We start from the raw sequence: 26,547 nt of genomic DNA, 5'->3' as shown, positions 1-26,547 counted from the left end.
AGAAAAGTGTTTCACTTATTGTGAAACGGAGGAAGTACTACTCATCTAATATGTCAACTAGATTTCAACTAACAATCCCCAAATAAAAATATATGATTTTTTTAAAATTTATAATATTTTAATATTAATTTTTGACATAAATTACTGAAATGTCATAATATTGGACCATATCGGATATGGAAATATCATTGTTCTATTTAGGGTGTGGTTTGTTCACTAAGCTTGAAATCCAGTATACATTGAATTATACTTGACTAATCATAATTTCATCTTATATTTACACCTTATAGAACCTGAAACCTTAAAGTTATATTTTTTTCTAAAGTCAAGTGAATACACACTTTATTGTGAAATAGCATGATTGTATTTCTGGCGCTAGTTTTAGTCATTTAGTTTGCAATATGTGATAGTCCAATGTAATATTCTTTTTCCACAGTAAAGTTTTCAGTCGTTATGATCACAGTTAGGTAGTGTTTGGGAACATGTATTTCATTTCAAATTACGGAATTGAAATTAGGAATTCTAAATTATTCATTTCAAATTCAAATTCCTTGTTTGGCAAATACTAAAATTTCCAATTCCGAAATTTCAAATTCTAATAACTGTTTGGAAAACATCGGGAATTACAATTCTAGAATTTCATATTCTAATAACTGTTTGGGAAATACCGGGAATTACAATTCTAGAATTTTTCAAATTCTAATAACTGTTTGGGAAACACCGGGAATTACAATTCTAGAATTTCAAATTCTACTATCTGTTTGGCACGCAAGTGGAATATTCTACTATCTGTTTGGCACGCAAGTGGAATTTGAATTCCAAAAGTTTAAAGTTTCAACTAGTTTAGTACAACTTTTAATTAGACAAAAAAAGAGAAAACCACCTAGCTATTCTAGGCACAATAAAATCCAATCCAACTTCTCATTTTCTGGAAGACGCTTGAGCATGTCAAACTCTTCCACTGTGCCGCCAAGGAACCTCTTCACAGCCCTCAGAATTTGATGTCGAGTAATACCAAGAACATTAGAAACAACGTCATATACCTCAGAAGAAGTGGGTTTTGGTGGATCTTTTGCTTTGAGGTAGTCTTTGAACGATTCGGCAAAGCTACTAACCGCATCCGCCAAACGATCCCTTTTAAGTCTCTTGTTGGAATCTCCTGAAGGTGTCTCGGAAGTGCTACCCCCTTCATTCTCGGCCTCCATGGCTGATGCCGACTCCTCATGTTGCTTCGCGCCATCACCCACCGCTCTATCCACAGCCACTAGAGTGCATATATCATCCCAGTTGTCAATTTGCTTGTTTTGTAAGCAGAGGCACTAGGATTGTCCTGTTTATAAAACAATGAATGAGAGGGATTTCAGAGAAAACATTATCAAATATCTGTTGCTTTAACAACCTTATTGCTTCACAATATACAAATGAAATCAGCTTCATAATACTGATGCAGCACCTAAGAGATCCTTTAATCACCAACAACCACTATGAATCAATCTCCATAATATTTAATCACCAACAACCACTATGAATCTCCATAAATTTTTATCACATCCATAGTTGATAGTACTAGGGGACTCTTATGCAATAAAAATAAGTCGATTATTGTATCAGTTATGTGAACAAACAATATCATTTTCATGTCAAGAAAATGTTTAGAAAGTATGGTAGGAGAATACAAAATTACTCATTCAAGTAGAAAGAAATTGGCTCAGGAACCTAACTTTATTACTCTGTAACGTTTTGTATATTAAAACCCACCAAAATTTACAAACTAATATTCCTACCATAACTATACACATACCACTCAGCATTATGGTATAACAATTTAATCAAGGAAACACTAGTTAAGCCTCTTTTATTCACAGGTTAGTATTCCAGTACTCAAATCATTACTTATTATATGCAGAATTCTGGCAGGGTGCTAATCTCTATGGTTACAACTACTAGGGAGATTTAGTCCCAATAGATTGTCAGAAGTAAGAACAATGAATTCCTATTCTAGTCAAACACATTTTACTGTAAGTTAGCACTTTAACATCTAATAAACCAACAAACCTCAACAGGTCAGAGACAATAACATGCATTTTCTAATGTAAGTTAGCACTTTAACATATTGTAAGGTATGAATTTAGCGATAATTAGTCATACCTTACAATAATCCTGCCATGCCACAAGGTCTTCGACTCGGATCTTAATCATCTTCCTTTCATCATCCCATATGAATTTAGTGTAAGTTCTAATTTCAGTGATTGTCGCATAATGTTTCTTCCAAACTCTAATCCTATTCTTGACATGATCTACCGTAACATGCAATTGCAAATCCAACCTTAGCTTGTCAACCACAGCTTGATACGCTTGTGGCTTAAAATCTCTATCGCCTTTGTTCCCTCCGGTCATTTGTTCAAGCAAAGTTGACGTGAGGATCATATCCATTTGGGGAGTCCAAGTAACATAACTCCTTTTTTTGTGTTGAGATCATGGGCTTTTTGCCTTGTTTATTCATTATGTATGTTGCCTAAAAACCTGAAAAAAGCGAACAATAGAATCACTTGATTAGCTTAAATAACAACTTACATCTTTCTCTAACATCTAACATGAACACACCAGATGAGGTGATTGAGATAGAACAACAAACACACCACCCAGTAGTAAATGCTAACATCAATGCACCCAATGCAACTGTGTTCAAGAACAAGAAAAGTGCGGCAAACGAGAGTGACTCAATATTCCAGGTAGATTCTATAGTTATAATAGTGAAGTAGGAGAGTATTGCAAAAACCGTGAGTTGTGACCAGAATATATACCAGAACAAAGATATGAAGACAACACAAAAACTCAAAAACAAGGAAAAAGCAATCGAATATTTCAGGTAAAATCTTCTGGTGTAAGGAATTATTTTAGCACAACAGACCTACCGAAACTCAGCATATGCGTATGAATATCAAACTGCACATGCACATATCACATCTGACCTCAAATCAGTTGGTTAATCACACCATGATATCACCAGCTATTCTTACTTAGGTTATCACAAAATGACTTACCAATAATTTATCAAATTAAGCAGAATGCATTTTATCAAATTAGTGTGCCAAAAATTTATTAACAAAACATAAATATACCCACTTCAGCACCTCAGTATAGATTAACCAATAACTTAACAATAAGTTTAGTCCTCAGTTACATATACCTATATACATTTTGAAATGGAACAGTCAAGTAGCATGATGTGCCCTTCGCCGCCTTTGGTAATCCGTAAACAATTTTCTAGCAAGATCATCTCGAAATTCATTCCACTCGTGTGAAGACCTAATAGCCATAATATAATCTTCTTGTTGTGCTTCATCAATTCCTTCCGAATTCAATAGATCTTGGTCTACTTCTTGTAATAGACTTTCTTCCTCCAATTTCTCCTCTCTTAAAAAATTATGGAGGATGAAACAAGCATTTATGATTCTAACTTGTGTCTTCTTCCCATAAAAACTAGGATCTCTAATAATACACCAACGCTTTTTCAATAACCCAAATGCTCTTTCAATGGTATTTCGAGCGGAAGAATGTCGCAAGTTAAAAAGTTCCTTATAATTTGTTGGAGTATTACCTCGCCACAAATTCAAATGGTAACGATTACCTTTATAAGGAGCTAAGAAACCTTCGCCATTAGTATATCCCAAATCTACGAGGAAGTATCTATTTCTTGGTACTTTAAGTCCATTAGGCCTTCGAAGAGCATCACGAAGGACTCGAGGATCCGATGCCGATCCCTCCCAACCGGGTAGAACATAAGAAAAAATAAGGTTGATCACAAGTAGCTAAGACATTAGTGCTAATATCTCCCTTTCTATCTCGATAGCGAGGTCGATCCTCAATAGGGACCGTCATTTTAATGTGGGTCCCATCAAGAGCTCCAACAACCCCCTCAAACCACTTCCACTTATCATCCCGTGAACAATTAGTGGTATGACTAACTGGCTTGATATAATATTTACCTATCTTCAGTACAGCTTCGAGTACTACGTGAAACTGACGACTAACCGTTTCTCTAGAGCGAGCAAAAATTGATTGCATAGTTCTATTTTTTAAATCATGTGCAAGAATATGAAGGAACAATGCAACAATTTCTTTTACTGTAACATATCTAGTAGTCTTTAACCCTCCTCTAGACTGCAAAATACTACACAATTGTCAAAACAACGTATGTCAAAACGCAATTGCTCTCGGCATATCCTATATTCCTCAAATCCTCCATCCAAATAGACCTCTTTTGGACGCTTACTTTCGTCCCAAGTTATCTCTCTCACTCTATATTTTTGACCATACCAAGCCCCTACTATACTACCATAATGAAACCTACAACTGTCATGACCAACTCCGTATCCTCATTGTTATCCCTCACACGTTTTCTCGACTCTTGAACATTTGATGAATCAGACATTTTCTAGTTCCACACGGATATTCCAGATTCCTGACAATGTAAAATAAAATCAACTCAATTCCTCTAATAAATCACGAATAAACCACATTATACACACATGTGCTACCAATTCAAACAGGGACATCATCACCTCTTTAATTATATAAGTAACAAATACACAATTGGAAGTTTTTACAGGTTCATGTATGGTTTTATATTAATGTATAATCTGATCACACTATATAGAACCATACATGAACCTTACTTATATAATTAAATATAATCCTAATCCAACTCGACTATGGAATAGTAGCTAAACTAATCTGTATAATTAAATATACTACTATACATGAAGAAAACAACAGCTACTACTATACATGAAGAAGTATTCTCTAACCATATATATGAAATCCTACCCACAAATTATATTTCACAGATGCCTCTCAACCACACCCCACTCAGCTACTACTATTCAAGTTCAGTTTCTTTCATGTCTATTTTTTTATGGTGAAAATGTCAAGAATTAGAAGTATGAAGCAAAATAACATATTAAATAGGTGAAATCTGTTTGAGGGGTATACATCTACCATTCTTTATTAACCATTGCATCTCCCTTTTATAGAAGTTTAATACTAATGACGGCATCTCACGTTTCTTTTATAGAAGTTTAATATTTGGGATGATGACATTGAACAACACAAATTCAGAGATTACAACAACAAATACACCATCAACAACAAATACACAATAAAAATAAGCGTCATTCAGCAAAAATCCAACTAAATTCTTACAATCAACAACAAATTCAGAATCAAATAACAAAAATCCATAGTCGAAAAAGAATGAATCAAAAAATGCGAGTGCGAAAACTACCTTGGAAGCATTCTTAGGAAGATTTTAGCAGATGCGATGGTGAAGAGAGAGAAGAAGGAGGAGAGAGAGTGAAGCGTTCATGGTGGAGATACTAGGGCAGATGCAATGGTGAAGAGAGAGAAGAAGCGTTCTAATTGTTTGAATTGGAAATGTCGTGGGTTGGGGTGGGATTTCTAAATTACAATTATTGGGCTATGTGGTAATTGGCTGGAATTTGGGCCAATTCTAATTTTAATTCCTAGTCTTTGCCAAACAAGTGAATTGGCCCAATTCTGAAATTGTAAATGAAATGAAGGTTCCCAAACATAGCATTAAACTGGTGATCGCCTTGAGGTCTTTCGTCTCCTTTTATGTACTTAGGGATAATTTAATTTCTGTTTTAACTAAGTAGTACTTGCCAGTTGGTACAATTGGTAGTGATCTCTCCTTAGGTCATACGTCTGATCTCTATCAATTGCGAAATTTGGGTAAATTGTAAATGTCTCTGCGACGAACATTGGTGCTCTTCAAATTGATCTTCAAAGAACTATTTAAGAAGAGAGAAAATGGAGAGCCAACTCTACCCCAAAAGTGATGCTCTCTAGAAACTCTCCATTCGCTCTCCGTGTAGAGAACTTGAAAAAATGCTCTATCCCAAGAGTATTGAGAGAGCATGCTCTTAGCACATTAATATGACACATGTCATTGATAATTACGTATTTTCCATTTTTTTTTTTTTGCTTTTTAATTTTTTGGAGAGCTCATTAGAGAGTAATGTCAATGTTAGCAATTTTTGAAGGGATGATTTTGGTAGTATCTTGAGGAGAGAGAAAGTAAAAAATGGATTGAAGAGTAATTTTGGAGAGTAATACCAATGTTGCTCATATTTCTAAAATATACTTCTAATTAGTACCTTTTCAAGTTGAAAGTGTTAAAGAGAATCTAGAATTTTTAGTTGTTTACTATATTTTATTCAATCTAAATAGAAAATTGTTGAATTTTTTTTTTTTAGGGGAAAGCTTAGTAGTGCATTAATTCATGGACAAAACGTCCGAGAGTATATAGGGGTAGATCTCCCCTGGGAAGTGATTCTCCCATACTTGTTCCACACCAAAGGGCACTAACTTAGCAAGGTGGTGGGCAACATAATTTTCACCCCTTTTAACATGAAACCACACTACAGAACTAAAAATGGAACTCAAAAACAAAACATCTTCTAAAATACTATCAAAATCAGACAAGAAAATAGCTGCTTTGGATAGACGAGTAACGAGTACTTGACTGTCCGACTCTAGGACAATGAGTTCATAGCCGTAACGCTTTGCCAACTTAATTGCAAGTAGAAGAGCTTTGCATTCCGCAATTTCAGGGGACCACCAGGCTCGGATTCTTCGGGACGCCGCAAACAAAACTTCACCATGTTCGTTCCTTGCCACTGCTCCCATACCAACCCACCCCTCAACTGCCAGTGATGCGTCCGAGTTGATTTTCACAACACACGAAGGTGGAGGGAACCACCTGTGAACACTAGAAGCGAATCGCGGGACTGAGCTTTTGTACACTTGCTGGGTGTATAAAGTCTGCTCAGCCACCATTCTTTCCAACCGAGCCAAGAGAACCTCATTAGGAGTGGTGTGCCCTTCGAACACTTTGCGGTTCCATTCCGTCCACACTATCCATAGAAAAAGTGCAGCTCTTTGGCGCTTCAAAACCTCCACCCCTCGCCAGCCCAACACCGTATCCCTCCAATCCAACCCCGTATTCTGTATCATAGGGCTAGCACCACTACTAACCTATAAATCTTGAACCCGAGTGCACTGTACAAGCGCGTGAATGCTCGTTTCTTCCACAGTAGCACACCATGGACAAGACTCGTCGTCCGGCATGTGGTGGTACTTGAGCAAGGCCCGTGTGGGTAGAGTATTTGAGCAAAGTCTCCATAGTTAATGTTTGGCCTTCGGGGGAATCTCCATACTCCAAATATCCATCCATACCTCATGTAAATTCTCTAAATTCCCTCCCTTCCCTAACATATACGCTGTTTTTGTGGAATACAACCCATCTTTGGAATACGCCCAAGTAAGAGAATCTTGAGGAGCTCGCACACTTAACGGTATAGCAAGAATGCGGCATTGATCTCTCTCATTAAAATGAAGTGAAATAAGATGATTATTCCATTCCATTCTAGGGAAAACTATCAAATCATTAACTTTACGAATCTCATCAACTGGCGGGCTAGTGATAAATCTTCCCTCCTCCCCCACTACCCATAGGTCGTCCCAAATGTTCACCGATTTTCCATCTCCGATTCTCCACAAAACTCCCTCCTTTACCAATGCCTTCGCACTCCAAATGCTTCGCCAAGAATAACTCCCTGCAAACCCCAGAGAAACCTCAAGAAATGATTTTTTCGGATAATACTTGGCCTTCATTACGTGCCCCATAAAAGAGGTGCCATGCTGAACTAGTCTCCAAGCCTGTCTGCCTAGTAGTACATCATTAAAAACACTCAAATCTTTAAACCCCATCCCCCCGAGAAATTTTGGAGTACACATATCATCCCAATTCTTCCAATGAATTTTTCTAGTGGGTCCAGTTTTTCCCCAAAAGAAATGGGCCATCACCGAACTAATTCTTGCAATTATCGAGCTAGGAATCTTGTATACACCCATCAAATAAGTTGGAATGGCTTGTACAACAGATTTGAGTAGTATTTCTTTCCCTGCTCGTGACAATAGTTTTTCTTTCCATCCCTGCAATTTCTTCCAGATTCGATCCATCAAAGCTTCAAACATAACTTTCTTTGATCTCACCGCAACAATAGGGAGACCCAAATACTTACCATGTCTATCAACTTGTCTCATGTTCAGGAATACCCATCAATTCTTGTTGTTGTTCAGTACTAATCCCACTGCCTCCAACTTTTCGTAATTAATTTTCTGCCCGGATGCTTTTTCATACTGGTTGAGTATATCAACAATTGTCATGCATTCATGTCGGTTAGCCCTCGCAAAGAGAAGACTGTCATCTGCAAAAAGAAGGTGAGATATTTCTGGGCCATTTCGACTCGCCTTAGCTCCATAAATTTTCCTCTCTTGAACCTTTCTCTAAATCATATGAGAGAAAGCATCAGCTACTAAAATGAACAGGTAAGGACGGAGAGAGAGTGTCTAGTTCAGCATTCCATATACGTGGTACTTTTTTTGATGGGTAAGGAGAGAGGGGGTGTAGGTGCCATGTTGAACTAGTCTCCAAGCCAAAATGTTACAATTAATGCTCTTTCATCAATTATTCTCCATTCTCTCTCCTAAAATCATATTTTCTCATACAACATTTATTTAAATAAACAATTTTTTTTTACTATATCTCTTAGATTCTACTTGCATAAATTACCATGAAAAAAGGTAAATAGAAACTATATTTTGGGAGGGAGGGAGTATTGTTTCGATTAGGTTTTCATTCTTTCTCTCTCCTCCTTCCTTTATCACGTTATTTCTTAGTTTTAGTAGTTTAGGTTTAGTTTTCTCTCTTCTTTTTCTCTCTAGTTTGTTTTTTAGTTGCAAACCCTAGTTTTTATTCTTCTTCATTAATTCATGATTACTGTTTATTCTTTTATTGATTTCTTTAATTATGTTTTCCGTGGTAGATGTAATTTTTATTCTTTGTTTCATGATTGAGTAGTCTTATTTTCTGGAGTTTGGGTATCCGTGTTTATATGATATGATTATTGATTGATATTTAATTTATTGATGGTTTGATTAGTTACTTATATCTCTAATTGATTAGTGTTTTAATTGTTAATCTTGTAATCTTAATTATCTGATTAAATATTGCTAATATCGAGTCATAGATCGGAAGATAGTACTCTTTATAGGCTTACCTATAATTAGCAAATCTGATTATGCTGAGCGATCGTACTAGCATTTGTTGATTTGAGAGCGTTAAGACCCGACCGTAGGATTAACCTGTGCTCTAGATATCTGGTTAATTAAACTATTGACGATATTTTAATAGATTATAGTAATATAAACATGGTGAACCATTACCGTAGATCATTTTTAGTTTAATTTTCGTAGTTTGATTGATTTAGAACTTTAATTCAAATATTTGTGATCTTGTTTAGTTTCTCTACACCTTAGAACCTAGATTAAAACGACCATCTCTCTGTGAATTCGATCCTACTTACCCTACTACATTGTTAGAGGTTTTGCAAGAATTATTTTTGTCGGGTGTACGACAGCCTATCAGCAGGCTAGAGAGAATTTGTCTTTGTATAACAGGGTGGATGTGTATGTATCGTTACTATGGAAGCATATGAGGGTGCTCTAAATTCTTTCAGCAAGAAAATCAAGGAGAGTAAAGGACAAGCCACTAATATCCTATTGTGTTTGATAATATCTTTCACTCTAAAATGGGCTTCATTTTGATGTAGATGGCCTTGAATAAAGTTCATTAATGCTCCTGTACCCAACCAATTATCTCTCCACATTTTCGGCGTTACCTCGAGCATATTTTGCAAGGCCTTAGTAAAAAGCACCCCCCCCCCCCCCAATTTCACCCATCTCACCCACACCTGTTCTTCTCATTTTGGAAAAAAGGTCCAATCTTGCATGCTAAGGACAACATTGACAAAGAATTTATTCGTTTTGGAAAATTAGCTCGAAATTCAACAGGTGTGGGTTAAAATGGGGGGGAATTGAGGGGATGATGGTGTTTTAGTTAACACATCTAAGTTAACGCCGAAGATTTGAGGTCATTAGCAACTTAAAAAATCTTTGCAACATTATCAATTGTTGAATATGATATAATGCACTCTTAAATAATCTCTGTATCGACTAATTAGGGCATGTTCTCTTCGGCATAAAACAGCTGAATTGAACTTATTGGAGCTGAACTGAACTGAACTGAACTGAACTGAACTGATTGGAGCTGAACTGAATTGAATTAAATTAAATTGAATTAAATTGAATGTCATAAATATATAAATAATATTTTAAACAATAATAATATGAATATTAAATAATAATTATAATGATAAGTAATAATAATGAAAAATAATAACAATAATAGTATTTTGGATATTTTTAAATGATAGTTATAAATAAATAATATTGATAATCATAAATTAATAATAATAATAATTACTGATACTAATGATAATTGATAATTATTATTTTATATTATTTGTATTAATATATTAATACTTGATGATGATATATAATAACAATAATATCTAAGAAGTAAATTAATATTATTATTTTAATAATTAGATTTAATAATATAATAATATTTAGTAATAAAAATAATGATTGGGTTGGACCGCGAAAATTACATCATAAACCGTCTTGACGCAATTTGATTGGTTTATGGGCTAAAAAAAAGTGGGTTTATTTGTGCTTTGACCTCAACCATGTTCCTCCTAATAATAATAGTAATAATAATGAGTAAAGCTATAATAAACAAAATAATATATAGAAACAACAATAACAACAATAATAATAATACTTAATAGTAATGATATATATTTAAATAATACTCCCTCCGTTTCCTAAAGATCTTCCCTCTTTCCGTTTAAGGGTGTTTCCAAAAGATCTTCCCTCTTTTGTTTTATTCCTTATTTGGCAAAACAAATTTCCCTACTTACCCTCTCATGTCACTATCATATGGACCACCATTACATTATTAATTCAATTTTACTCCCTTTCTCTCTCCTACTTTAACCCCTTTTTATTTGTTTATTTATCTTAACCCCTTTCTCTCTCCTACTTTACTCACACCATGCCCCACACAACTTGATTTTCCTTGTTATCTGTAGGAACAGTAAGTGTGAAGATCTTTAGGAAATGGAGGGAGTAATAATGATGATGATAATAATAATAATAATAATAATAATAATAATAATAATAATAATAATAATAATAATAATAATCATAATAATAATAATAATAATAATAATAATAATAATAATAATAATAAAATAATAATAATAATAATAATAATAATAATAATAATAATAATAATAATAATAATAATAAGAGTAATTAGTAAAATAAATTATACTAACATAATAATAATATTTAACAAAATGGTTATATAAGAATGGAGCTGAACATAACTGAACTGAACTGATTGGAGCTGAATCGAACTGAACTGAACTGATTGAAGCTGAACTGAACTGAACTGAACTGATTTGAACTGAAAATAACCTGGGAGAACAGGCCCTTAGTTAGTTGAGGTTGGTAGTATTAGTTTTCTTTCGATTTCCTTTTTCGAAGTTATAGATTTTCGTACATCAAATAATCTATCTATATTACATAAGCGAAGAGGTGAATTATGGTGTCCCCACTTGAAAAGACTTATATACCCTTAATCTCTCAAATAATAATAAATTAAAAATTTTCTTAATTCTTTCCTCATCTACAAATATCGGTAATAAGGAAAGTTCTACATTACTAAAAAGAAATACATAAAAATGTGTAAAAAGAGAAAACTCACAATTGAAGATAAATTGATGACAAAATTTATTTTTAAACGATTATAAAAACAAAAATTTACATAGATTCTTACTATCTAAATTCTCAATTAATAACAATTTCAAATACTATGCATTAACAAACCATAAAAGAATTAAGGAACTTAATAAATATCATTTTTTTTTACTTTTTGGGACTCACAATCAGTTGAAATAATAAATAATTAAGGAAATAAACATAAAGCATCATATAATATCAATATCTAATTATTTTTATTTAAAACACTATTCACCTAGTATGCCTAAATTAGCCTGTGGAATTAAATTAAACTACTACTCATAAAATTGCCTATAAAATATATGTATTTTTAAATAAATAAAAAAACCTAGATTATTGTTTAAAAGAAGAGTTGTTGAATTATTTACCAAATAAGGTAACATATTGTACCTCGACATAGTCCTTTTTGGAAACAATTACTCTTTTACACTAGAGCAATGCATATAAAAAAAATCATAAAAGCTAATCAATATTCACCATAAACATTACATTCTTAAGTTTATCTTTAACACTTTTTGATGTTACTATTAATATTAATATAGTGTCGCACGCATCGCGTGTATATAGTGCTAGTATTATATAAGACAAGGGGGGAGCAATGGTGGACCCCTTTGAATTTACATATTCACCCCCACCCACCCCCCATAACATAAAAGTTAAAACCATTACATACATAAACTTACCAAAAACAATTCAACCAAATCTCTATTAAACAGCTAAACCCATTCAACTTATATAATTGTCAATCACATAAACTTACCAACAAAAAAGATTCAATCAAATTAAATTTAGATTCAATCGACTAAAAAAATTCGTAAATAAGAACTTACCAAAAATTAATACCACAGACAATAAAAAAAAATATTGCATTCTCATTACAAAGACAACTCATATACAAAATTAATCACAAATACAAACTCCAAAAACAATTCAGTTTTTTCATTACTTGAATATACAATTTTATCACTTATAGTTACTTTAAAAATATTTTTAGATAATATTTATAAGTATTTAAATACTTCTTACTCACCAAATGAAGGTGAACATAAATACGTACTTTCATAATTTTATTTTTCATTTATTTTTATAACGAGTAATAGTTATGCCTAAAATGTCACCGCACGCATAGCGTGCAGAAAAAGCTAGTGTATTTAATATTTAATGGAACTATTACAACATGGTCAGTTTACTGTTTAGACTACAACTCTACAAGATACCAGCTTTGAGCTAGATTATTTACTTTATATATACTTTGTCTGTCTTTCTAGATGCACCATATACTTTTTCACACTTGTTGAGACACTTATTTGAAGGTTAATATCTTTAATTGCGTATGAGTAAAATTTATAACAAAATCCTCGCATTGAGACGAATCTAACGAGGCCGCATTTGACTATGTTTTTTCTTATGATGCAAGATAGCTTAACAAAGTTGGTTGATTAAATAGTGGCAAAAAGCAGGTGCAACTAAAAAACGGAGGAAGTATATACATAATTAGTTAATGGATATTTAATACAGAATTTTTATTTCCGAAAATGTTTTCAACTAGCTCGAACACAGCCTACAGGCAAAACAACTATGTTTCTATGACATACAGCTTTGGCCCAAATAAACTCATCAGAACTAAACTTTGTAGCAAGGTTGTCGACATTGATCATGTTAAATGTACAATAGTTCCTTCTATTAAATGAATCCCAACTTAATTAAGGCTCTTCTTTAACAAATCTTTGCCAATACCAATGTTGTTCCCATACAATATGCATCGAATCTACTGGTATACTTTTAGTTTCTGGCACAAATAAGGCAACAAAGACTGTCATAATGGCAATCCAACCTGCATAGAAGAAGAAGGTACCGTATTTGAAGTGACAAAACATAGATAGAAATGTTTGCGAAAGTACGAAGCTGGAGGCGAAATTCACAGCAATACTTATACTTTGGCCTGTTGGCCTAATCTTCAGTGGGAAGATTTCACTAGGAACAAGGAAACTTAGGGGACCCCAGGACCACCCGAAACCAGCTGCATATATGCACATCAGAACCAACACTAGCGTTGCGTTACCCTTTGATATGCGCTCCGTTTCTGATGCACCTATTGTGGCCGCTAGAACACCTGCCACTGCGATCTTTAGGATGGATTTAAAGTCAGGAATCAGTATCACTCAAGTTTCATATGAAGTTTGTTGCATTACATAAGTTAACCAGGGTAAATAACGTACCTGAAATATAAACATTTGAACCCCGCCTTCTAGGAACAAGAATCTTCGACCAAATCGATCAACCAAAAATGTGGACACAGTAATGGAGCCGAGATTAACCAAACCCAAAATGATAGCAGCAATCAAAGCAGATTCGCTACCAAACCCAACAGACTGGAACAAGACAGGCGCATAGAAAGCAATGACACTGATCCCAGTAATTTGTTGAAAGAAAGGGATAAGAATCGCCAAGACTAAAAGTGGCCTGTAACGCCTCTCAAAAATGCTGACAAAAGGCTCCTCCTTATCTGCTTTAGCCAATTGGGTAGCCTTGATAAGCTCCGCAAGCTCAGTTTTCACATCAGCATTATCTCCTCGTGCCTTCTCCAAGGACTTTCTGGCCTCGTCCATCTTGCCTCGTTCCACCAAACTATGAGGGGTGTCAGGGATGATCAGGACTCCTAATGTCATTATACCTGCTGGGACTACGGCAAGTCCTAAAGACAGCCGCCATCCCCAAGTTAGCTTAGATGTCGCGTAGTTTATGCAGTTGGCTACCACCACTCCAATTCCTATGAAGAACTGAAATCCAGTACTGAATGCCCCTCGCCACTTTGGGGGTGCCACCTCTGATAGGTAAAGTGGTGTTGCCTGATTAGTAAATCCAACACCAAACCCAAGCAAAATGCGGCCAATGATGAGCATAGCAATATTTTGAGCGGCACCATTGACAGTAGCACCAAGAAGGAAGGAACAGCCGCCGAGAAGCATGCTGAACTTGCGCCCAAACTTAGCAGTAATACGGCTGGCAACAAGCGAAGCGAATAATCCAGCAATGTAGAGGGAAGATGTGAAGGATGTTAATACTTGACTATCATACATGCAGTATATATTTGTTTTGGCATCCCTTGACTTCTTCAATATCGATGGGAAAAACTTTCTTAAAAATGGTACCATTGTTGTTACTCCACCTGAGGCACAAATGTAAAAAGTTCATGATTTTAACATTGTTAGTAGTCACTTAAGTATGTACTTGTTCCCTTCTTTGTACAGTTGACAATGCAATCGTGGAACTTATTTTATGTTTCATTGTATGCCATATCAATAATTACAAGTTACTGATTTAGAATGAGTTGTATTTATATGGTCAATTAGCCGGAGAATAAAGAATGGGATTCCTACATATTATTTCTCCAATATCAAAATTATTTTTTAAAAAAACGAAAAATAGGTATATTTGACTGTCTGTATGGAAAGTTATTCCAATTTTCTAGGAGATATATTACATCCGTATTTTTTTAGTTGCACCATTTGATTTTGTGACACTATTTATAAACCAACTTTGTTAAACTATCTCGTATTATTATATAAGAAAAAACACAATCAAGTGGAGTTTATTAGAGTCTCAAAGCGAGAATTCCAAATATCAAATTTTTATAATTTTTACTTACACCGTAGTATATAATAACAAGTAAATCATAGGTTAATGATGAGTAAATCATAGCCTCATAGGTAGGGCTGGCAAAAATTGACCCAACCTGATAATCCGACCTGAAACTGACCTGAAAATTTCGGGTTTGGGTTGAGATTTTCGACCTGAAAAAAAAATGGGTCGACCCAACCCGACCTGAATATATAATGGGTTAGGTTCAGGTTGACCTTTTGAACCTGAAAATAACCTGAAATGACCTGATTTGAAAATAATTTATATCATGTTAGGTTAGCCCTTAGCCTGTTAGGTTATAATATTAGACCAAGCCCAACTCACTTCAACCTAAAATTCCAGCTTTAAATGTTGAAACTTAAACATGTTACATGTACAGTACCTTTCTAAATTAAGTTGGCATTTTTTTTTTATCATTGGATGTTTAGATTTTTATTTCAGGTCATTTTGGGTTGGTTTTGGGTCAACCCGAAAAATATAAGGTCGGGTTTGGGTTGAGGTTTTCGACCTGAAATATAAATCAGGTCGGGTTTGGGTCAAGGGTAAGTGACCTGAAATATAAATCAGGTCAACCTGAAATTGACCCAACCCGACCTGATTGCCAGCCCTACTCATAGGTTAATGATGTCCGTGTCAGTGCCAATTGTCAAATGACAATCAACTACTACAATTGTACGCATTGCTTGTGGCTTATGATTTTGTCACTTATTCTGTTTTTTGGTGAAAATTAGCAACCATTGCAATCTCATCGTAGAGTTTAATTTTGTCACTTAACTCCATTATAGACACTTGTAGTTTTGTCGCTGATCCATATACGCGTTATGTTCCAACGAATCATAAACAGACACTCTATATTGAGGAGCGCTGAGTTCATTTTCCCAAATAAATGTTATATAAAATAATATGTTCAACTTTTGGTAGAGAGTCTGGAGTGAGTATGAGGGATAAAGTGTAAAACTGGAATGAATCTGGACTGAATCTGAAGAATAAAAAGTAGGTGAAAATTAGTGGAAAGCTGATGTGGCACAGTCTGAAGGTTGGGTTTGGGTAAGAGGGATAAACTCACCCTAAATAGAATAAACAAAACCCAGCACGGGTAACATTTAACAAGCTCGCGAGGCGTAGCCTAATCATGGGCTCAGCGGCTCAAGGTTAAGTGTCAAAACTCTAACCCAACTCGTTTGGTTTCCGCCATATCTTTCTTTACGGCACAACATCACAAGTAGCCCTATATATACATTACAACCTTATACTCCCTCTGTTTCAATTTAATCTATATACTTTGACATTTTACACTATTCACAAATTTCACTTTGACCATCATTTGTGATTTATACGCCGATGAATATATAGTCATGTGAGATCATTTTAGATTCATCATAATACTATTTTATTAATATGTACTTTTTATAATTTTTACAAATGCAAAACTAAAGATATATGTCCTCAAACTTTTGCATTGACATACGTGAAAAGTGTAAGTGTGTAGATTAAATTGAAACGGAAGGAGTATTATTTATTGTTAAAAAGAACTCATGGTGCACCGTACCAACAATGTTATTTTATCTTGCACCAACTAATAGTATACATAGCGTATAGCATATTGTACGCTAAATATGGCTTATTAGTAGTATATATGTGGGGGAAAAAAAGAGGTCATAACGAGTAACAATGAACGAATTTCCGTATAAGCGTTTAGTAAAAAACTGATTGAAGTACCTGAAATCCCAATGTCATAGCCAAAAATGAGCCCACTAGAGGCAGCAACTATGCAGGTTATCACCACTGCAACCGTTATTTGCCCACCCATTTCGCCTTCTCTCCGACTTCCGTCAACCACGAAACCTCCTCCTGCCATTCTCCTATGTTCTAATTTTTCCTGTGTAATGCTTCTTTTCTGAGCTCCCTCCCTCTCTTTCCGACTATGAAAGAGAGAGAGAGAGAGAGAGCAAAAAAGAGGTAAGGTTGACAAAACACAAGTTGAAGTTTTGGAGAGGTAGGTTGAATTGAATGTCATGAAGAAAATAATACTGATGGCATTACTATTTATGAATAACAATCAATTGAGTGGTTACACCTTCAATTTATACCTTTTTTAAGTTTTATCATACATTTTATCAATTGTTCACGAACAATCTGTGCCCGACTCAAAGCGCATTCTATCTGTTCTCTTTAGGCTTTGGTTATGTAAAACAAAAGTATGGACGATTAGTTCTCTTCTCGTCACAAATATAAGAGTATAGTTCGAGGTTTGTTGACATATTAGCCTTCATATTATTATTGGCAAGAGACCTCATATCATATGGATCCTAGTGTCTCATCTAGGACACCCCGTAATGAGATAAAAGTTGTGTATTTCAATTTCAATTAACTACAAAAATATATAATTATTAGTAGATATGACATTCTCCAATAAAATATCTCCAGAGATAAGTTATAATACTTCTAATAAAGTATAAAGTTTAAGCATGCATACTTATGTAGCACATTTTTTGTTTGGTTTTTTAGAAAATGATTCTTCCTATATTTTAAATTATAAGAATATTTATGGGTTATTTGGATCATATGATACAATAAATAGATACGTCAAGTTAATGTTGAATTTATCAACTCGCTTATTAGATGAAGTGGGCTGAAATTGAGTGACTTTAGAGGTCCAAATAAATTACACTGCACAAAACAACTCTTCTTGTTTTTTTTTTTTAAGTGCACTCACAAACTTTCATATTAAAATATATCCACCAACTTATAAAGGGGAAAAAACATGCAACAACTTAGTATATATTATTCTCAATTTCTAAATAAGTGCAGCATTTTGACTTTTAAGCTTGCCAACACACATCTTTGATCATTAATATCTCTAATTATGTATTTGTAAAATTATAAAAAAAAAAAAAAAAAGCTTATATTATGAAAATATTCATTGAATCAAAATCCAATAATATTTTAATATTTGTAAACAAATACGGTCAGAATAACTCATGTGCATAATGCAAAGTCAAAGTGTTGCATTTAAAAAAAAAACTGAAAAAGTATATTTTATATACTTCTTCCGTTTTTTATTAAATGTTACACTTTTCAAATTACGGACTCCTAAGTAATTTTCGGAGAGGAGAGAGATAGAGAGAATGAAAAACAAAAGAATCTCATGTGAACATGTGATAGGAGAGAGATAGAGAGAAGTTATTACCCAAAATAAAAGTGTAACATCTAATTTAAAACTTCCTAAAATAGAAAGTATAACATCTAAAAACAACGGAGGAAGTATTTAAATTGCACATTTACTTTTGGAACTATCCATCAAGCATTAACCAACTATGTTAAGTTATCTCGCATCATCACGAAAAGAAAACATAATCAAGTAAGATGCCATTAAAATTGTCTCAATATGAGGATCCAAATATCAAACTTTTATAATTTTTACTTATTAGAAATATTAACATTGAAACAAGCATATCGAAAAACGTGAAAAAACAAATTGCAACAGAAGTATACAAGATCAAACTAGTGCTAGTCAAAATATTTAAAATGCAAATCCTGAAAATCAACTGCAGCTAACATAAAAGGGAGTCCTACTATGTACTCTATTGATCTAGAATTGTGTCGTATCCAAATATACCCCTTACTTTAAAATGCCAACTAGCAGGACTACGCTTATCACAAAACCCGCTAATTAGTTTTCGAGTTCTACACACAAACTCCAACTCCTTTTATAAAACATTCTCATTAGGGACTTCGAACCCAAAAGTGAAATTTAATTTTTTTTAAAAACTTCTATTCAAAGGCAATTACCACCAAAAAAATTGATGGGGCAATCGTTTGCTCACATGCTAGAAAATCTCATACTTGCCTACAGTAGAAATATTAGCCGATTCGACTTTGAATCGAAGATTCGAACAACCAATAGTTACCAATTACCATTCACATACTTTTAACAAGGAGCAAGAAAGAAGACAGCCTAGAGTACTAGGAAATATATTACCGTCAACCTCAACAATGACATACTATACCAAAGTAGAGGTTCAATATCTCATTTTCACCATTTTCTGCCCATTTCTAACAATGCCCGGTTGGGATATTCCAAAGTAGCAACCGAGACAAGTTGAATTTACTGCCAACATTTGGTACAAATTTACCAGCATAATCAACAAAACAAAGTAGTTGAAGGCATAAAAGAAAATCTACGACCATCAAACTAAAAAATGTAAACTGAGTGCAACCAACTCCAAGTTGATAGCAGAAATCAGCAAGCGAATCAGATGCAGGAATTTAGTCATCAACCGCAAAAGACAAGCAAAAAATCAGGTGCTACCAGCAGCAAGTGCAGCAGCATCATACGGTCTACAAATGAATTGCCTATCAATTTGTCATCTACAGCCACGAGGTCACACGAACCACTATAGTCAAGAGCTCATATGCAATAACAAGGTGCAAAATGGAAATAGAGAGCAACTTACTGCAAGCAGCTAGCAAGGAACCAAGTAAGACTTACTCATGATCAGCAGAAGAAAACAAGCAATATAGCAGGAGCCAACAGCATCATAGGCAGGTATAATTGATCTAAGGAATGTATTCCTATCCCTCAACTGCAGCTAGAGCAACGAGCTCAGATACACGTACACAGCTACAGTCACATGCTGTAGTGTAGGCAGGTATAGTCAAAAGAACCAGCTGCATTCAGCTACCCAGGAATTGAATCATCGACACCAAAAACTAAAACAATCAATTAATCAGGCGCGCAGCTACAGCAACGAGCTCACGTGCGCAGCTACAGCCACGAGCTCACATGCTGTGATACAGCGAAAAGGATTAGCTTGTTTTCGACCCCAAAATCCTAGAAGTTAAATGTTTCCAGATATATTCTATAACCGAGGACATGCAAAGAGATCTATTTGAGTAACACACCTAGAAAGTGAAAAACTAATGTACAACACAACCATCCTCGGTGATGTACATGAGTAATATCAAAAAAGTTGGTCAATATTTCTATCAACATCAGTTGAAGCACCTTAATGTGAAAAAAGATCCCTTATCATGCTGATCCTCAAGAAGAAACAATATAAACATGCAAAATTTCCAAAAAACAGAGTTTGTCTCAGAATCCAAAAGTCTTAACAACGGAGTGATGCTAGGAAAAAGGTCGAGTGGATCTAACTAAAGCATAGGGAAAATAATGGTGGTATATTATGGGCACATCAAAAGTTTGAACACCTTCACAGATCCAATAGTCTATGAAATACATAAATTACAGAAATCAGACCATAACAGAAGTCTACAACCACTCTCAGCAAGGCCAATTCGAAACAAAAAGTACTCAACAAACATCACGGGTCAATCCGCAACAAAGACTGTATGATATCTTAAGATGAAATAGAAAAGAGCATAACTTTGCATAAAGACACTATAGAAAACAAGATAATCTCCAACACTAATAGACAATCTTAGGTTCTACAACAAACTGGCAAATGAACTGCTCAATAGCTAAACAACAAGACCATACCAAGGAAAGTTGAATGGAGCATGGAGTTCAACTAAGAAATTTTTAACTTCCAACAAATACTTCAATTCAAGTCAAGCACTGAACAATAACATGGACAAGCAAAAGGTTCTCCGGCAGATTGCACTCCCATCAGAAGCATTCTGAACATAACATCAGTCACATGCTGCCACATTTACTCCTGAAATAAAAAATAACCATTACAGCTTTCTTTAAAGTTTGTATGCTTACCAAGAACCCAAATAAGTTGCTGTAAAACTCACCTCCGCCTCAGATTTGCGAGGAGATTGACTACGGGAATCAGCTGCTCGTTCGCGTGGCCGTGGCGAAGGACTCCTTGGAGCTGGAGACCGCTCATCACGAGCACGTCCAACAGGGCTTTCACCCTTAGGAGATACTCTTGGTGAGGGGCTTCTCCTAGGACTGGGACTACCTCTACGAGGTGAGGCACTACCATAAGAAAAAAATAATTAATCAAAATCTCTAAACAAAGGAAAGATAACAAAACTAAAGTATATAGACAAGCATAAGCATAGTACCTTCCATATGAACGGCTTCGGCTCCGGCTTCGGCTCCGCCTCTCATCATCATACCTCTTTTTACCATCATCTTTGTGGTGATCGGGACTTCTACTGTAGCTCCTGCTTCGACGATGGTGATCTCTATCCCTCCCACGATACCTATCCCTATCAGACCTATCTCTGCTCCTGCTTCGACTTCTCCTTCTAGAGTCTCTGTCCCTATGACTATCTCGATGATGTCTGAAAACACATTTTACACAGAAGATTACAACGATAAGAATAATTACGAGACAAGCACCACTAAATAGTCCAAACAAGAGCAAGGTGAGGAGGGGGAGAATCTTGATACTCGCCTTGGACGAGGACTTCTTGAACTTCCTTTCGACTTGACTGGCTCAAGAATTCTCCCCTTGTCACTGAAAGCAAAGATAAAATCAAGTAGGGAAGAGCTAGTTTTCAAAAAACCCCACAAACGTCAAATGACGCCATATGCTGCCAGATAACTAGATTTTCAAAGACCAAGCATACAGTTACACCTCATAAAGAAGCTTGTCATATAGATACAAGCCATAATAGAACTTATATCATCTCAGTATGGCTATTTGGCTAAGATTCGACAAACTACAACATGCTTGTTTTATTGCCTTTCTACCCTTGCATACAGACCATGGTTAGCTACTTAATTTTTCTATCTTACTTTTGTTTCTATGATAGTATTATTACGAAAACATAACAGCAATTGCCACTTTCCCAACCTGAAGAGTGAAGAGAGAAAATAAAGAAGAAAAAGAGGGAGTTAACCTCAACACTGCCAAGAAGTCAAAGATGGAGCTCAAAATGATGCAGGTGCAGATGAACTGCATATTATTTTTGGGTACAAGGTGACAATCCTTCAGAAGTCTCGACATGGCTAGAATCTATCCTTGCTGCCTTCAGATTACCAACAATAGATCCATCTCCACCTTCAAGTGGTAGATGCAATTGCAAACCCAACACCTCAAAGTTCAGTCAGATACAAAAAAGTTCACCAAACCACCCATAATCTTAAACATTGTTAAAGATTTCCAATATTGATTTGTGGAATCACAGAGCAAGGCTAGAAAGGGGAAGAATTGTCTCTCTCTTCAGCCTAGAAGATAACTTCTCCATGAACCTCTTTCAACTACCTTTTCACTTAACTGATGTGTAACCCCACTTTGCTTTCAACAGCATTAGGGAATATAGCTAAACCAAGGGTGTCTATAGGTAATAGATCAAGCCTTTTAGTTGGCTAAAATAAAGCCAATTAAGGGGCATTTTCTTCACCTTTATTTTAAAAAACTTGTCTAAACGAAAATTAGTGAAACTTCTTTGAACTAAATGAAAGAACTGAACAAGTATGAACTTAGTAAAGCTTATTTTAAAAGTTACTAGAACTTATTGGAACTAATCTAGACTAATCTAAACTAATTTGAACTTACCGTAACTTATTAGACCTTCAACTTATTTTTCTAAAGTGAGGAGAATGCACCCTTGGAAACTTTCATAAAAAAAAAAGTTGGTCACCAACATATTATGCTTCATTAACTTTCTTGATCAGAGGGGGTTACAATTTCAAGATATGCTAATGTATCTCATATCAAATGAATCAAAGCCTCCATAATGCTCCTAAAAGCACCTTGAACTACGTGTTGGTCAACTAACATATTATGCTTCATTAACTTTCTTGATCGGAGGGGTTAGAATTTCAAGATATGCTAAAGTATCTCATATCAAATGAATCAAAGCCTCCATAGTGCTCCTAAAAGCGCCTAGAACTATGTGTTGGTCACTAACATATTATGCTTCATTGACTTTCTAGATAGAGGGGTTAGAATTTCAAGATATGCTAATGTATCTCATATCAAATGAACCAAAGCCTCTATAGTGCTCCTAAAAGCGCCTAGAAATAGGTGCTCCCTCACACATTTTTTTGCACATTTTATATTTTGCTCATTTGAGCAAGAAATTGTGACAAATGTGGAAACAAAAAATAGCTTGGAAGCACATAGTTCTAGGTGCTCTCGGGAACACCTAAGAATTTGCTCAAATGAATGGATAGTCTTGACGGCCTCTTTCCTATGTAGTGAAGGGAAGGCTAAGATTTGAGTATTCGAATACCCTAAAAAACCAGGAAACCAAGCTCGAAAACATAGGAAAAGAGGCCAAGTTAAGAACTTAAAATTATACAAACATCATGTGTACCCATGATGATCTTAAAGCTATTCAAGAATTTTGAAAGAACATCAATAACATAATGCACCAGTCATAGATGCAGGAAGAAACAAAGATTATTGCGATGAAAGACTGGCATATAATCATAAATCAATACAGTAGGGAAAACTTAAAATTGCCAACGATACACTCCAAATAAACAAATCATTATGATATTTAAATTCAGGTTCACAACTCTTAACGAGTCCACTAAACTTAAAGCATGTTTGGTTGGGCTAAAAATGGACTCTTGAAAAGGAAAGGAAATATGCATTCTGTTATTCACTTTTTGTTTAGAGTAGGGTGGAATCCTACTCTGCTACATGAGTGAAAATACCCCTATTTGTTACCACTCACTTGCTCACAGAAACAAATTTATCTATGGTAACATAAATTACCTCTACCCTCATCAGACTCTATACACTCATTTTTTCCTTTCCTTCCTGTTACAAAAGAAATTGATGATCTGTAACACTAAGCAAAGGTAATATTGGTGGAAGACGGTTGAGGAACAATTAGAATTGGGAAAGGGAGAGATGAGACAATTGACAAGTCATGGTAATTATCGAATACCTTGCTAATTCCTTTACATTGTTTAATTAAAAGGAAATAATAGATAAGCAATTTCATTAGCTACTCAAACGAAACACTTGATAAAGGTAACCATTACTATTACCAATCCTCTCCTCAAATGATTCCAATCCCTTTCCATGGCAACAAGTTACAGACACACCCTTAATGGATTCATACAAAAGCACATGCAGTTTTGAGCATGTTGAACTAAGATAAACAATATTTTTCACAGAAAGAAAAACCAATAGACGAAAAACACTAATAAAAGAACTGTAATCAATTAATACTTACATTCGCTCAGCATTTGGACCATATTTTGCAAATTGAACCATTATCTCTCTGCCATCAACAACTTTGCCTGCATATCAAAACCAATTAAAAGGTAAAAATTACGCCCAATTCTACATACTGTTAAAATATCAATTCAACAAATTGAGTGGAAGAAAAACACCAACCATCAAGCTTTTCAACAGCCTTCGCAGCCTCATCTTGATACTTGTAACGAACAAAAGCAAAACCCCGAGATTCACCAGTTCTATAACAAGAATCAATCCAAAAAAATATACATATATCAACAAATTCAGCCGAAAACCCTAAAAAAATTCACAAATCGAGATAAAAATAAAAATAAAAAAAACCCTAACCTGCGGTCACGAGGAATGAAGACATCGACAACCTTGCCATACCTATCGAACAATGGGTACAAATCATCCGCTGAAGTCCCTGCATAATAAAAAATTATAAAAATTACAAAAAAAAAAAGAATTAATTGAAAAAATCTAAAAGGAGGAGAGAGAGAAAGAAGAGTACGGAAGGTGATGTTGAGGACGAGAAGAGAGTAGGTGTCTCGGATATCAGGAGGACCAGATCTTCCAAAGTGCGACATTGTTGCTGCTGCGAGTTAGTGAATAGTGGGGGTGGGAAGATATGAGGGATGAGGATTGAAGGGGAGCACACAGCACACCTATGAATGAGCAAATAGGGTTTTTACAATGTTTTTATTATCATCTTTTGGTTGTTCAGGGTTCAAACTTCTGAGTCAGGGTACGGTGGATTCTTTTTTGTTTTGGACTAATTTACCCTTTTAATTTTTTTTCTTTTGTTTTCTGGATTTTTTTATTTTTGGGTACATGTAGAATAACATTTTTTAAGGGGGTTGCTAAATGCAGCATCACTTTACTAACGCAGACTTAAAAAAACCCTTATTATCATATTCTTTCTAAAAAATCCTTTCTCTCTCTAAAAAATATTCTCTCCTTCTCTCTAACTGTTAGATAAAAAAAACTTCATTGAAGATCTAAAAATTTTAATTTGATATTCAATGGACCATAATTTTGACCCAATCGAGTTTCAATCTGATGTAAGTTGTGAAATTTTTTCGTAATTATGATTCAAGTTGTGAATTTTTTTTCGCAATTATGATTCAAGTTGTGAATTTTTTTTCGCAAAATTCGTAATGCATGATTAGTTTGTTTCGTGTAGACTACACGAAACATATGCTTCTGTTTCGTGCAATCTGCACGAAACAGATGATTCCGTTTCATGCAACCTGCACGAAACAATTGAATCCGTTTCGTGCACCTTGCACAAACTGAAGGAAATTTGTAAGACGTGGGTTTTTCATAAAGTATTGTGTTCTGTGCTATTTTGCTTTTCAAAACCCATAACTTCAGTGTATATTTGATGGTTTCACAATATCTTCATTATGCTTTCATGGGATAAAGTACATGCCAGACAAACCGACAAAGAATGATTTTCTTCTTCATTCATTTTCTTTATTTTCCCCGTAAATTCATTCAATCTGTAGTCATAAAAGAATCTGGAGAAGTTCGGTTAGTCTCTACCAAAATGCAAGGAGGGAAAATTAATTATCAGTATTGCTTCATACATAGATCATCAATATATATTGAATCAGAAACATCTTCAAGAGGACGAAGGGGAAAGAAGGAAGGAGAGAGAGGGGGGAGTGAAGAGAGGAGCAGTTAGAGAGAAATGGGTGAAATGGGTTTTAAGGCTAAAGGTATTTTAGATATTTTGTAGAGTTGTATTAGTAAAGTGAGGTTGTATTTAGCAACCATGTTTTTTAAGGGGTCTTAGAAAAATATCATTATACATAAGACAAGAAGTTAAAGAGTATATATAATGAAATATTCGGGGGATAATGAAATTTTCACTGTTATTCAACAACAAAATGAATCACTCTAGTAAGGTGATGGACAACAAAATTGTATTTCCTTTGTACATGAAGGATAATCTCAGAGGTTGAACAATGCCCTTGATATCACG

At 34.8% G+C, this 26,547-nt stretch overlaps 2 protein-coding genes across 10 annotated transcripts; both read right to left on the bottom strand.

Annotated features, from left to right (window-relative positions):
- Window positions 1-571: 571 nt before the first annotated feature.
- Window positions 572-21,080, bottom strand: LOC104892425 (sugar transport protein 5). 8 transcript variants are annotated; one of them, XR_007273098.2, is made up of 9 exons: window positions 20,939-21,080; window positions 19,931-20,227; window positions 17,158-17,360; window positions 14,016-14,965; window positions 8,109-8,373; window positions 5,288-8,019; window positions 3,191-4,465; window positions 2,149-2,523; window positions 572-1,330 (listed from the first exon to the last, which is right to left on the bottom strand). XR_007273098.2 is itself a non-coding variant. In XM_048642312.2 (5 exons), the coding sequence occupies exons 3-5, from the start codon at window positions 17,294-17,296 to the stop codon at window positions 13,500-13,502; spliced, it is 1,512 nt and encodes a 503-aa protein (XP_048498269.1). In that variant the 5' UTR covers window positions 17,297-17,360; window positions 19,931-20,227; window positions 20,939-21,080; the 3' UTR covers window positions 13,324-13,499. The 8 variants fall into 8 exon arrangements, 2 of the variants coding, with proteins under 2 accessions (XP_048498271.1, XP_048498269.1); XR_007273097.2 differs by having other exon boundaries at window positions 5,288-8,373; XR_008968848.1 differs by having other exon boundaries at window positions 5,288-8,294.
- LOC104892418 (serine/arginine-rich splicing factor SC35) lies at window positions 20,805-25,299 on the bottom strand. Of its 2 annotated transcripts, XM_010678348.4 has the most exons (8): window positions 25,072-25,298; window positions 24,906-24,984; window positions 24,717-24,796; window positions 24,553-24,619; window positions 21,810-21,872; window positions 21,475-21,696; window positions 21,199-21,385; window positions 20,805-21,116 (listed from the first exon to the last, which is right to left on the bottom strand). In XM_010678348.4, exons 1-8 carry the CDS (start codon window positions 25,145-25,147, stop codon window positions 21,111-21,113), a joined length of 780 nt encoding a protein of 259 aa, XP_010676650.1. In that variant the 5' UTR covers window positions 25,148-25,298; the 3' UTR covers window positions 20,805-21,110. The 2 variants fall into 2 exon arrangements, with proteins under 2 accessions (XP_010676650.1, XP_019104446.1); XM_019248901.3 differs by lacking the exon at window positions 21,810-21,872 and having other exon boundaries at window positions 25,072-25,299.
- Between the last annotated feature and the right edge of the window lie 1,248 nt (window positions 25,300-26,547).

The sequence above is a fragment of the Beta vulgaris genome, chromosome 1 (assembly GCF_026745355.1).
Source record: "Beta vulgaris subsp. vulgaris cultivar EL10 chromosome 1, EL10.2, whole genome shotgun sequence".
NCBI classification, from domain to species: domain Eukaryota; kingdom Viridiplantae; phylum Streptophyta; class Magnoliopsida; order Caryophyllales; family Amaranthaceae; genus Beta; species Beta vulgaris.
Note: the sequence above shows the minus strand (reverse complement) of the source record. Positions and strands in the feature narration are given on the sequence as shown.

Coding starts and splice junctions, on each gene's coding strand:
- LOC104892418 (XM_010678348.4), bottom strand. CDS start 25,147: ATGTCGCACTTTGGAAGATCTGGTCCTCCTGATATCCGAGACACCTAC. Junction 24,797..24,905: donor TTCATTCCTCGTGACCGCAG/GTTAGGGTTTTT, acceptor TTCTTGTTATAG/AACTGGTGAATCTCGGGGTT. Junction 21,873..24,552: donor GGTCCAAATGCTGAGCGAAT/GTAAGTATTAAT, acceptor CTTTGCTTTCAG/TGACAAGGGGAGAATTCTTG.
- LOC104892425 (XM_048642312.2), bottom strand. CDS start 17,296: ATGGCAGGAGGAGGTTTCGTGGTTGACGGAAGTCGGAGAGAAGGCGAA. Junction 14,966..17,157: donor CTATGACATTGGGATTTCAG/GTACTTCAATCA, acceptor TTTGTGCCTCAG/GTGGAGTAACAACAATGGTA. Junction 13,923..14,015: donor TTCAAATGTTTATATTTCAG/GTACGTTATTTA, acceptor TCCATCCTAAAG/ATCGCAGTGGCAGGTGTTCT.